The 13,358-nt window shown below is 31.6% G+C and overlaps 2 protein-coding genes across 7 annotated transcripts in view; one reads left to right on the plus strand and one right to left on the minus strand.

The window, feature by feature from the left end:
• The window catches only part of LOC100651981 (prostaglandin E2 receptor EP3 subtype), a 26,357-nt gene extending 17,671 nt beyond the window's left edge, over positions 1-8,686 (minus strand). For 3 of the 4 annotated variants that reach the window (XR_007224769.1, XM_048407596.1, XM_048407592.1), the window contains exons 1-2: positions 7,295-8,686; positions 5,977-6,216 (exon numbers count right to left, since the gene is read on the minus strand). Coding sequence is in view for 3 of the 4 variants with exons in the window: in XM_048407596.1 (XP_048263553.1) it covers positions 5,977-6,216; positions 7,295-7,558 (504 nt within the window). In the remaining variant the exon portion in view is untranslated. The remainder of the gene's footprint in view (positions 1-5,976; positions 6,217-7,294) is intronic. The other variant, XM_012312786.3, reaches the window with a different exon arrangement.
• Positions 1,934-13,358, plus strand: part of LOC100651670 (mediator of RNA polymerase II transcription subunit 15) — a 27,908-nt gene continuing 16,483 nt past the window's right edge. The window contains exons 1-4 of one of the 3 annotated variants that reach the window (XM_048407589.1): positions 1,934-3,074; positions 3,133-3,330; positions 9,941-12,908; positions 13,115-13,292. The gene's annotated coding sequence lies outside the window, so the exon portion shown is untranslated. Of the gene's footprint in view, positions 3,075-3,132; positions 3,331-9,940; positions 12,909-13,110; positions 13,293-13,358 lie in introns of those variants that run through there. The other 2 variants (XM_048407586.1, XM_048407591.1) reach the window with 2 other exon arrangements.

Consider the following 13,358-nt stretch of genomic DNA (forward strand, 5'->3'; position numbering starts at 1 on the left):
TTTTGCACTGACTATATGATGCTTTTTACAGAACTTTTTGTTTCTTGTAAAATATTAGTTCTTTTTTTACGTTATTTAATTATTCATATGTCCCTTTCTTCCTTTTCCTTTTAAATACCAGATCATTTTTAATTTTGACACGTACATTTTGAAAATAATATTGGATGCTCTCAAGAGATCTAGAAATCTTAAATTCGATGGACAGAAAGTTGCTGTAGTCGATACATAGTTCGCGTAACTGCTCTTTATATCAAAGGAAACGTTGTTTCACGGCAGCTAAAATCAGGAGGTTGGTAGGTATTACGAGGTATTACGAGTGTTAAGTCTGAGAAATGGATGACGATGAAGATTGAATAATTTCTTCTCTGTTTGATGTAACGTTCACAAATATAAATAGCCAAATAATAAAATAAATAACAGTATAAAATACTTAGAGAGTTTGGGTTCAAACTATAATCTGATCAACTAGAAAGATCTGAAGTGTGAATATTCATGATTATAACTATGTACTTGTGAAATTTTTTTCTCCTTTATTAAAATAATGCTTATTAAAGCACAATTTTATTAAAGTACAACATTTGAAACATACAGTTAAAAAAAGATGATAAACAGCTAAAAATAAATGATGGAGTTAAGAAGCCAAAACATAGTAATTTACAAGCATTAATGAACTAATGAGTTCTCAGACTTAGTTACCTTGATATATCGTTCCCGGATAAAATCAAAGAATGTAAGATAATATTTCATTTCTTAATATCGCCAACAGAAAAAAGATAAGTTAAAGTATTCTCTATATATATTTTACAAGAGGAAACTAATTTTCACAATCGTGTACCGCACATCCTTACAATATGTCTACAATTGACCACTTCATTTCGGCAGAAGTGAAAATTTCTCACAACATAACTGTAAACATCCACGAGTAAAGAAACGATATTACATGGATAAAATTATTCACCAGATATGTTCAACGATAAACAAAAAGCTTGGTATGTAATATTTTGTCTCTCGACAAATTACGAAAATAATATTTTATTACGACATTAATAAATTTTAGCTAAACCTGTTTTCTTCTAGTTGGCAAAAACTATAGATAAAAGCATCATAGATTTCCATTCCGTTAGTTACATTGATTTTCTTTGGGCGGGGTGCTTGGGTTTTTATAACATAGTCACTTAATGTGAAATAATATGCTGTTGTACATGCGATCATTTACGGTTATCAAACACGATATGAGTATGAGGTTATGACGATAATGCTAATGCATTCTACATACCTACATACATATAATTGAACAACAAAATGAGCTTAACAATATCAATAATTTTTAATTGCTTTAATGTTACCCCGGAGAATTTAAGAAAATCAATTTTTCACGCGACTTTAAACCTCCAATCAAAAAAGAAGAAAAATACATATATATAATCAAGTAATATTTTAAATTATTATCCAAAGAGTATCTAATTATAAAATTCTATGATTAAGTACGTTTTCATCACACCTACATGATTTGCAAATAAAATTGGAGATACTAATTCTACATCCTACAAGATTAGATCAATCTCTTCTTCACGAGTTTAAAATATCAAGAAACTAGCAGTATTTTTATCCTCTATCTTCATTAATTGGCCCCCAATATATCTCTAAAAAAACGTTCCAACAAGAAGTTACTACGTCATAAGCTCCACCGACCTAAAACACGATTTTCCTAGCGATCTTCATTTTTTCGTTACAAGCCACGCTTGGCTCAAAAATTCGTTCCATAAGGCACTTAAGCAGCTCCGAATTCCCTCTTATGTAACCAAAATATTTCGTGGAAACGCGATAGAGTGGAGACTATTTCTCAATCGTTAGCTCGTGATTTTCGTTGGTTATTAGAAGCGAAAAACGAAACATTGGTCCGGGGTTCCTCGCGAAAGTGCGTTCTCACATCGTGAATCACTCGTTGCCAATTCATATATCCTCTTTTCATATATTCGTCGCGAACACGACGTTTACGACCTAATATTGCGAAGATAGTCTTCGCATAAAATCGAAAGATAATTTTACGCACTGTCCAATCATTGATCCAATTCATTTCGGCTTAGAGTCACAGTTCTTCCTTTTTCATTTTTCATTTTCTAATTCTAATTTTTTATCAAATTTAGCGTTAAATCATCATCAAAGTGTTGTTGAGATTGCGACACTATGTCTGGACCGATAGAGAAGAATCTGTTACAGATAATGATAATCCACATGCGTCCAGAGGATATCAATGCGCAGTTCGTGGACATTATAATCATCTTTTCGTCTTCTGTTCTTATATTCTTGAAGTTACCTATCCACCGCAATCAAAGGTGAGATCTATCATGTTCTAAATTTATAGCGTGTTCAACGAGTTCCCTGGAGCGACTGCTAACAAGAGGACTGGATTTTCTAGTTTTCCTTTCAATCTGTTTTGAATCGACCAGTTGATTGTAGCCTATTTTTAAAGTTACTCCATTAAAGCGGAAGTATGATGCATATGGATGATAAAGTGGACGACGTTTTTTTATACAGATGGTTGATTTCAATCTTTGGTATTTTAGAGAAAAATTGTAGTGCTGCGTTATTGATAGAAAAATGCAAAGTTCTAGGTTAATAAACAAGATGCAATATGAAAATTAATTATGGCTTGTAAATGTGGAACATATTGATAACCGTCGAGAAACGGTCATATTGATGAACGTATTAATGATTGTCGATAAACGATTGTAATTTATAAAGATTATTTCAATTGTAGTCTGACAGCTATAACGTAACTATATTGGGATGTGGTTTTTGGTGTCAGCTTGATGAAAATATTGAACACGTATATAGATAAATAAACTCTGGCTCAAAAATTTCAGGATACCTCGTATTTAATAAAATGTGATATTTGGTGTAAATTATGAATATGTTATGTAGTAGCGTATAATTCCTTTATCATATCAAGTATCGAGTTAAATGAATTGTTACAAGATAATTGAATCATAATTTTTTCCAATTATGGTGCAAATATATAAATGTTCTAATAAGTACATACACAGAAAAATACACACTATAATAGAGATAAGGTAGGTAAAAGATAAAGATGTATAATTTATGAAAATAATCCTAACATTAATTTTACAGCTATAACATTACTAAATGATACTGTATCATATGGTTTCAAGTTTACGGCCACTGTACGTGCGTGGATACACGTATCCTAAGAAAAAGTTTAAATACCAGTGACTGACCATTCAGTGCAGAAGTGTGGTTTACATTAATTTCACTGACCCTCAATCTCTGCCTACTAAAAGTCGAGATACGTGCTAAATAATTCAAGAGGTACGAAATTCGAATGAATTCGTAATTCTTTTTCTTTCATTACTTAATCTGTCGTATATAGCGTAACATAAATAGAAATTATATTGTATTATTTTAAAAATCTTACAGTAACTAAGGATTCAATATAAAATATCGAAACTTGTAAAAGTATTTTCTTCGACAATAAATTTTAGATGAAAACTATCGTTTAAAAAATAAGGAAAGTGTCAAAGAAATTTCTTAATACACTACTTAAATCGAGGACGATAAAATTTAACAATAATGATCCAAGAGTAACATTACAAATCGAACAGTGTAAGAAGACATTGAATATATTTAAATAATCTAGTGAAATGAAATATCGAATGAACAACGCAATGATTGAAAACAGTATAGGTGTTACGCGTGGACATATTTGGGCTACAATATGGGTCACGAATTTTTCACCGCGACACGCGACGCAACAAGTTCAATTGTATTCAGCGACGATAAAGCACACATGTTTCATTCCCAAACCAAATGTAGTCATGGTATTAACATGAAAATAAATTTTTTTAATCGGGACATGAAATAATTAGCTGCTGGTGATCACGTACGTCTTTCTTTTTCTTAGAAACAACTTAAGGACTTTCTAAAGCTATCACTTGTTATCATTATCATGGGAAATATGACCGCCTGCTGTGAACCATGATCCCCTTTAATCACATTTTTTTAATTTGACCAAAAAATATATATCAAAGAATTGCAAAATTTGATAAAATCATTCGAGAAAAAATTTCAAACAAAGTAAAATGGACCAAACGTATTATCAACAAATTTCTTATAATTTTTCTACGTAAATGATATTACGATTCCGCTTAAACAGTAGCCAGAAAAAATAATTTATATCTGATTCATATCTGAAAGTAATTTATGTCTTTCTATTATATTTGACAAAATTGTTTTACGAAAATAATTCTTCTTCTTTGGTCACTTGTCGAATTATACAACATAATGTTAAAGGGAAACAGGATATACATTTTGATAGTCCAACTGCATCAGAGAAACACTTGTTCCTCAGCCAGTTTAAATAATTGTTTCCGCTGCGTTTTAAATGGCCGTAGATTGAATCGACCGAATCGTTGGCTACATCCAAGTGATGGAGTTAATATTTGCATACTGTCAACCCTGATACCGTACGTACATCTTCAGATTCTTAAGAATTTCAATAGGAATATTTTCCTTAAGCATGTATTTTAATGATTGATACCTAGCAAAAAAACCAATGATATCATCGCCTTCAAGTAAAAAGATATTTTATACCATTTCTCAAATATTTTTTTATGATAATATTAATTCTTGCTTACTTTTGATGAAAGAACTGCAGTGTGTCAAGTTCTCTGATTCAACATTTCCAATGAATGATCTTCCGGTTTTAACGCTCCGGTCATATAGTTAGTTTTTAAAATAGAGTATAGCGAATAAATTGATATAAAGAAGTAATTGTAGTTAAATAAATATCAATTTCCAGTTGCTTCTAACTTATTGCAAGTTTAATAAATATCTAATTTAAGTAAACTACCTTAGTTAATAGCGATAGGTGTAAAAATTTCGGCATTGTATAATCCCTAATAACAAGTGTGCGCAAACATTTTTCTACAATGTCTTATAGGGTACAAGTGTTATCAATAAAATATTAAACAGTATTGTCATTTTCAGTAAATATTTACATCAATTCCTGTCGATGTTGTCTATTGAAAAAATGGGTCAGGTCCATATGTACATCTACCTACACTCTACGTAACGTAACTTTTATCACATATAGATAAAACCTATGAAGCTGCTTCGACTATGTTACTATGGTGTTTTCACTCTTCCTTTTATCTCTGTAACGTATATAGTTTTAAACTAGTCCTAATAGAATAATATCTAGTGTTTCTGGTATTTGACTCTTGTTTTTCGATTTCGTCCTTATTTTGCATAATTTTCAATTAATATTCAGAAGATTGATCTGAACTTTCTTATTACTTTTATTTACTGTTAAAATACTTCACAAACTTTGAAAATACCTCATGAAGGAATATCGAAAAAATTTCGCGGAAATTTGAATTAAATATCAATATATTGATTTAATAAAAATGAATTAATTCATTTAAAAGTTAATTTAAAAATTAATTTTTTTCGACCGTGTTTTTCAATCTCTAATTATCGAATTAATTGCAAGGATAGTAAAACGCAATAACGATTTTTAAAAATAATTAACCAATTAGGTAAACGCTGCGTTTTTCCAAAGTTTTAATTTGAATTGCAAAACTTTCGTATTTGTCTTTCATCGTCAGAATATCCTTGCGAGAAAATCTTGGCGCCGCATTCCCCATCATGTTCGATGCGAGAAAAAGCTATCGTGAATATGAATGACTAATTGAGAAAAAGAGAAACATTTTCGGTCCAAAAATTTGTTCAACTTCCTATGATATACGTGTATATCATTTTTTGATGATGTTTTGAATACTCGATTTAAGTTATGTAACTGGGGATATACAGTCTCAAGTAGCCTGCAAGTGTTAGATAGGATCTAACAATGTGAAAGTAAATGTAAGATGAAGGGATCCAACGATAAGCTCCTGTCAATACCAAAGTCAATGCTAGTTGGTCGTTTGAAAAGGTTTATCAAGGATCTTGACTTACCCTCTGATAAACGAAGGGTCTGGTCAAGGCTAGCCACCTCTCAGCTGCCATTACGATGGCAACGCAACCACTGAATAAACCGAAGAGCCTCCATACCACCCGAAGGGAACAAAACCCCCTGGTAGACATCACACTGCCTACATAGATCGTGATGTACATTTGCACCATCATCCCTAACAATGCGACCAGGTCGTTGATGGCCAAACAACGCAACATCACCAAATGTTTTCGGTTTCTCCTCTGAAACAATTTATTTCAATTTATATACCAATTAGCTCAAATTACCGAATATATTTAGATTATTTTGAGAATTTCTGTAATTTATCTTACTGTTTGTACTCTTTGATATATTAGACTCTTCTTTTTGAATTATAATCTGTACATTATTAATTTTATTATTGAATTTTAATTTTATCTATTATTAATATATCCTTTTTATATTGTAACTCTATGTACAAGTAGTCTATGTACTATTCACTTTATTATTAAAAAGTAAACATACTTTGTCGCTGCTTATGTTGGTCGGTAGTATTGAATGAGACAAAGTGTATTATACAAAGAGTTTCTCTCTCATATATTCAGTATACATACATCAACTTTCTCTATTACGTTCAATGAGATATATCACACCCTTGCTACAAAAGTAATCTTCTACTGAATAACTCGTAAAATATGTTCCCGAGATATCGCTATAAAAAGTTCTTTAAGATTATAAACTAGAAACGACAAAAATATTATATGATCCTATTTTATCAACATTTTTTTCGCACTGATAATTTTGATGAATAAGATAATATATTACTACGTGTTTAAAGACAGTTTTTTTAGACATCCAGAGAACCAATGTTTTTGAGCTACGTATTTTCGAATCAAGGGCGCGATATCTATTACTCATTAGCATTTAAACCCGCATTGAAATATTTGTTTAGGGATACACCTACTGTTAATAGAGATACTGTTATTTGTGAATAACTATTGCTTCACAAATAACAGTATCTCCCGGGATTACTATCAATCACATTTCTTGGAAGCGTTTAAATAGATACTTTGTGACAGTAATTTACAAGACACAATTAGTTTCTTTCTCTGTTGTTAGTATTCAATATAAAATATTACCAATAAATACAGATATAATATCATTCCAACGTTACTAATATTAAAGTCTTATAATACTAATTATCTTCAATAATTATCCTATTAACAGAAGTTATAATATATATCGATAGATACACGTATAATAGAATTTCAATATTATTAATCAAATTAAAGATCTTAGAAGTTTATCGATTAATCGTGGAATATGCAATGGAAGTGTTACCTTATCTCGATGAAAAAGTATGACTAGAGCAGACACATTGCCAATTACGCCGGTAATATATACAAGGGTGAGTACCACCTGAGAGGCGAAAGTCACGTGTCTTTTTGATGGATTCAGAACAACGTTGGATATTAAGGTCGAATTCAGCGTCGAATTCAGCGTCGAATTCAGCGTCGAATTCAGCGTCGAATTCAGCGTCGAGTTCAATGTCGAATTCATTATTGACAAGGTTTCGTTCCAAACTTCTGTCGAGGTGAGCGACATTTTTTACGACTCTCTTGCTTGTTCACGGTTCGTAAGTAGCGTCAATCGATATTCTACGTAATATATCGTATCAAAATCGCAACCAGGCAATGTCCGTATCTGAATCGCTTGGCGGGTAACTTCAAGCGGAAGTCTCGACAATATGATCGATGATGGAACGATTCAGAGACCTCATTGTTTATATGGATCGTTCACTCCGTTCCACAATCGTTGATCTCGAGTAATCATCTATTTTCTCGGCTCCTGTTTATCTTTTTCTTTCCTCTATATAAATAGGAACTATGCCGAAGAAAAAAACGGTTGAAATTTTTCCCGCTAAAGCATTATTTCATAGCGACAATTTCTTAAATCGGCTTGTTGATTTTCACTATTTGTATCGCTACAGTTATCATGTACCTTTGGTACTGTATTATCGTATCTTACTCCTCAACGGGCGCTGTTGCTGTTACGCAGGCCACCGCCTTGAATTTCTTCTGAAATGTGACAACGTTGTATTTGGACCCTTTTGTAAGACTACCTGCAGTCCTACCAGGGGCCCTTATTCAAGTCAGGCTACATATGCAGCGAGCTACAGCCAGTGCAACGGTCCAACTGCTTGGATTCATCGATCGAACAGCACAGAACCGAAATAAATCTCTGTGAAACCTGTTGCTGCGTGTAGGCCAGTTATCCTCTTGTGCGCTCTTTATATCGAAAGTAACATCAAAGATGTTTACCAGTGAGAAAAATTAAAGAGCAGAGTGGAACTTCAAAGACGCCTCTTAAACTCGCTTGTTAGAGTATTCTTCGTCATTCGTTGAGTGGTAAGATGACAATTACACGAATCTATACATATTTAACTTGTATCTTACTAACTGCATATCTGAAGTAGGCCAATTCGATTGACTGTCGATGGAATTTCTTTTCAATTTCCTTTAAACCTCGATCACCGAATTGCTAAGTGAAATCGCCGACTCTGTCGATAGCTCGATACGTTCTTCTCTGTTTCTTCTTTAGAAGATATTAGTAAAGAATTAACGATGCGAACCTGCGATTCCTCTAATCGAACTTAAAGATGTGGAAGAGGAAAAACACACTTCCATTACCTCCTTCGATCGCGAGAGTCGTCGCTACACTGATCCAAACCACGCGGTCGCCTCGAGTTTTGTTTACAATCGATAGGCCTCCTGCTAGTGCGCCTGCGCTGTATTTTAAAGTCAGCGTCTGTTTGGCGCCATAACTTAGGGACGCTCTTGCTTAGGAATTTAACGACTTCTTCTTTATCGTTGAAAATTTCAATTTGGATGAGTTTGAAGTGAAGGAAACGCAACATTTTTGTAGAAATGATATGTATATAAATGAGAATATTGTAGAATAGTATGCTTTAGATTGTAATTTTTACTGTTTTGTCATATATAGAATATTATAACAATACCAAATACAGATAATAGTATCAAATAATTGTGTCCATGACGAAAATATGCTACTACACTGATCGAAGCTATAAGTAAAATCAGATATGCATGGAAAATAAACACCACATACCAAATGAGCATAAATTACACTGCCTACGCTATGGAACTGCTTCAATAAAACTAATGTAATAGTATATGTGCAAGACAGTTCAATAATTACACACCATATAATAAGAAAATTGCTTCATATAGAGACAGGTATGGTGTACATAATGAAAAAAGAAAAAATAGGTGTATGTCTCAACTTTGACCAACACATAATAAAAAAATCCATAAAAGAATAATAAATATAAAAATAATCATGAAGTGTTCATTTTAACATCATTAGTATAAGGACTTTCAATATTGATATTATTCGTTATACCGTTTTACAATATAAACTCTTCATACACAATAAATTCTGTGATTAATACATTTTGCTATAAACTTTTTACAAAATCGAAAATAATTCTTAAATGCATAAATATGGACACTTAACGCATTAGACGCAACAGAATTCCATCGGTATGCAGGTAGTTAATAAATAATGCATCGTACATATATTTTTCGTATACAACGCGGCACATTGGCCATTCGCATTGATAAATAATTTCAAGCACGACAATGATAAAGGCTCGATGCGTGTGCTAAGTACTTACACATTCCTCTCAAGGATGCAAAACAGAGTGGACATGAATCCTATAGGAGAATGACGATGAACTTTGCACGGATTAGTCAAAATTAGGATTGAATAGAAGGAAAGTGGCAACTTGTTGACACTATAAGCAAATTATTTTTTGACATGTTTACTTTAATTTTGTTAAATTAACTGAATCATGATATTGTTCTCCTATTGTATAAATATTCTTTTCTGTTAATTAACAATGATTTTCTTAATACATCGTGATTTATATATTAAATTGTATAAAAATGATTTTTTTTCTTGCAGTTCACATGATGCGTTTATTATGGATATCATTATTACCTTCAACTGCAGGAAAATGCCGCAGAGAAAAAAAATGCCGAAAGAAAGCAGGTCGTATGCATTTATGTCGTTGTATAGAGGTCACCACAAGTTCATCGAATTATCTTGAGGTGAATGAACTATTGTGTGCTCGCGAGACAACCAATAATTAATGTCTTTTTTATCCAATTTACTACCGGCTACTAGACATAAAACTTAAGCTAAATTAAGTATTACGGTATGTGTACAACATCAATTTTTTAACTCTCACTAATATTTCACAACATTTTACAAACTTATTTTATAACATCGCACATTCTGTGATTGTCGAGAAAAGATAAGTAAATTTTTAATTAAGTAACAACTAATATGGCTTTGCTTATTTATTTTATTAAACTTCATACGAGGTTCCATATATTTCTGAGAAAAGCATTTTTTAAAGAATTTTTTAGCTCTCGATGTAACATAGACGAACTACAGTTTCGTTTCTCAGTATAGCAAAACGGAATTAATTAATGTCGGACAGAGGAGGTAGTGTTATGATCATTAACGAGAAACTTCTTCTTTCTCACACTGTCGATGGAGACCCTCAACGAATCACGAATCGAGTGTACCCTCGGAAAGTAGCTGGAATGTTATGCAAAGCAATTACACCGATTTAATTGTCCATGCGAGAATCATTAAGCAGACTCCACCGAGGGAGCGATGAACCGATTGATTTCTATTTCGATTAAAAATTATATAAATCCAACGTAGCAACAATTGCTCAAGTTATTTATTATAAGAATTTCATTCAACGCGACCTTTTGCTGTGTTCAAATATAATATTAATTTCAACAGGACTTTATACATATCATTCATATAACATGAATTATGTTGTAGACTCACATGAAATGCAGTTTCGTTACTCTTCGGGACATAAGTTGGCAGCAGATGTAAATAACTGCTCAGAAAACCAGATGTTTGTGAAAGGCGAGAAGGTATTGAAAACGAACCTTCTATGCATTAAATCAAGGCTGTATGAGTTGAACATTATTATATGTCGGTATACACCAAGGAAGACGAGAAAGGGAACAGGGGATAATTTGAACAATTATAATTTATGGTAACCGAGACAAACTCGTGTCTTTTTTTCTTTCTTTCCACAACCGGATTACCGGAACTCATAAAATCAATTGGAGTAATTGCGCTCGTATGGATTCCCGCTGAGACATGATGGTCATTTCCCGTAGTTTCTATGGACAATAATATCGATGAAAAGTCGAAACAAAGCGTTGGAATCAGCCAGTGGCTATTTTTAAAATCTATTGATCACGAGAGAGATCATCTTTGCGAATGCAAAGCGTACATCATCTGCATTCGTACGATAAGAGAATGCGACGCTCATAACGAAGGTTTATCTTTAGATGGAGCGGCATAAACATACAATGGGCAATACCGAAACTAATGAGGAAATTAATTTAAATAAAGAGAGGCCCAATCGGCGCCATTCTTGCATAACGATCGATGCTGCTTTTCCGATACGTGCCACGAATGCTGTATATACTTCTGAAATTCTCTGAGATATGTTCAAATTTAAAATAGTCGAAATGTGATAGCTGTAGCGCAATTTCGTCAAAATTACAAGTTTGTAATCAAAATATTGATATTATTGCACTGAAGTTTTTAATGCACGATGAGATAAAATTTGTGAAAATTGGGAGGGTATTTATTATATATACAGGGATCTTTATCAATGTTGAAATTAGTTAAGGTCTAAATTTAAAAGAATTTAGTGCTCAGTAGTAGATATTTGTATCTACAACTTTGACGTCAAAGAAAAAGGGTTTTTAGAGTTATTAATATGTAAATGACGACAATGACCTTTGAACTTTTGGATATAGATGGAAGATTACTATACCTCCCTAAAGTCAGAATAAAGTTTTAGCTACAGCGTGACAAGTAGGGGCCAGAAGTTACGATTTCGCTTTGTGATAAATATAGGTATGTAATGATTAAGTCCACTGAGGACAAAATAATCAATTAATAATTTAATTTCACCTATTTATTTTAGTAATACAAAAGTTATAAATAATTTAGAACAATTCGCAATTACTATAAATTAAATTTTTCCAAATTAACCACTGGAAATAAAAGATATTAAATACATGATAATATCTTTTAAATCTTTTAAATTTAAATTATCGGAGGAAAGATAAGAAACAGTACAATAAAATGTTAATTTGTTCCGTACGTATATTATTGTATACATAACTCAAATATAAATACTGTTTTAAATATTTCTTTAGAGTTATATTATAAAGTACTTGGTTAGTTATCTGATGCAATCTACTCGAATTATCAATATTTAAGTAGAATATATATTTCCTACCTTTTTTCGGAGAAGTATTCATATCGGAAACTCATGATCTTTTCCTAAATCTGATTAGAATGAGCGACGAAATATTGAAACTTCATCACATTGGAAAAGGGCCAACAAGAATATAATTAGATCATGAATTGATCATCCTTCTGATAAACATTGAAATCTTAATTAGATTCTATGAAACGAATTCCTATTAATATCTTTCCTATCATTTTTTTCCTCCTTTAGAAAAAAAAAAAAATGACAATTGCAAAAAATGAATTTTTATTTTGAACAATTTTAAAAGAATTACTTTTATAACTAAATTCGTATTTTAAATTATTCAACATTACTCTTAAACACAGAATTACATGGTATTTATTTATTTTTACATTTCTGTAAGGGTTGCTGGACTTGAAACCGTCAGTCTTTTCCTAGTAATGATACATGCTCCTCTTTACAGTGGTGTTTAATGACATTCGTGACAAAAGGTAAATTTTTTATGAGTTTATAAGTTTACAAAATGTTACTACTAATAGGTTATTAAGTTATTGATAACTTAAAAAAGAACAAATGATAATAATGATTTAACCAAGAATAAAGAACAAGGTAAGTAAGGTTAGACAAATATACCTAACCTCTGTAAGGTTCTTGAGCTTCATCTGACAGTCAAATTCTGTATAATTTATATTAAATATCTAACTTTTTTTTTTATGAAGTGCCAAATTTTCCTTTGATGTTTTGAAATTTATATTTATTCTATACACATTGGTTTTCAAATATTAATCAAGTATATATTTTTATATTTAAGGCAGAAGCAGTTTATGACAACATACAAGATAAACAAAAAAAAAATATTTAAACATCAATTATGATGTGATACAAGATTTGGAAGTTATACATATATGAAGATACAAGTGATTCAATGTAGTCATTTGTAGCAATAGAGTGCAAGGAAAAACATATTTTATAATATCTAAGAAAACAACAAAGGTAAAGTTAAGAAGCTTACGCTTACTACAAAGAAATTAAAGAATCTATATGTATATATACATACAT

This window comes from Bombus terrestris, chromosome 1 (assembly GCF_910591885.1).
Source record: "Bombus terrestris chromosome 1, iyBomTerr1.2, whole genome shotgun sequence".
Lineage (NCBI taxonomy): Eukaryota > Metazoa > Arthropoda > Insecta > Hymenoptera > Apidae > Bombus > Bombus terrestris.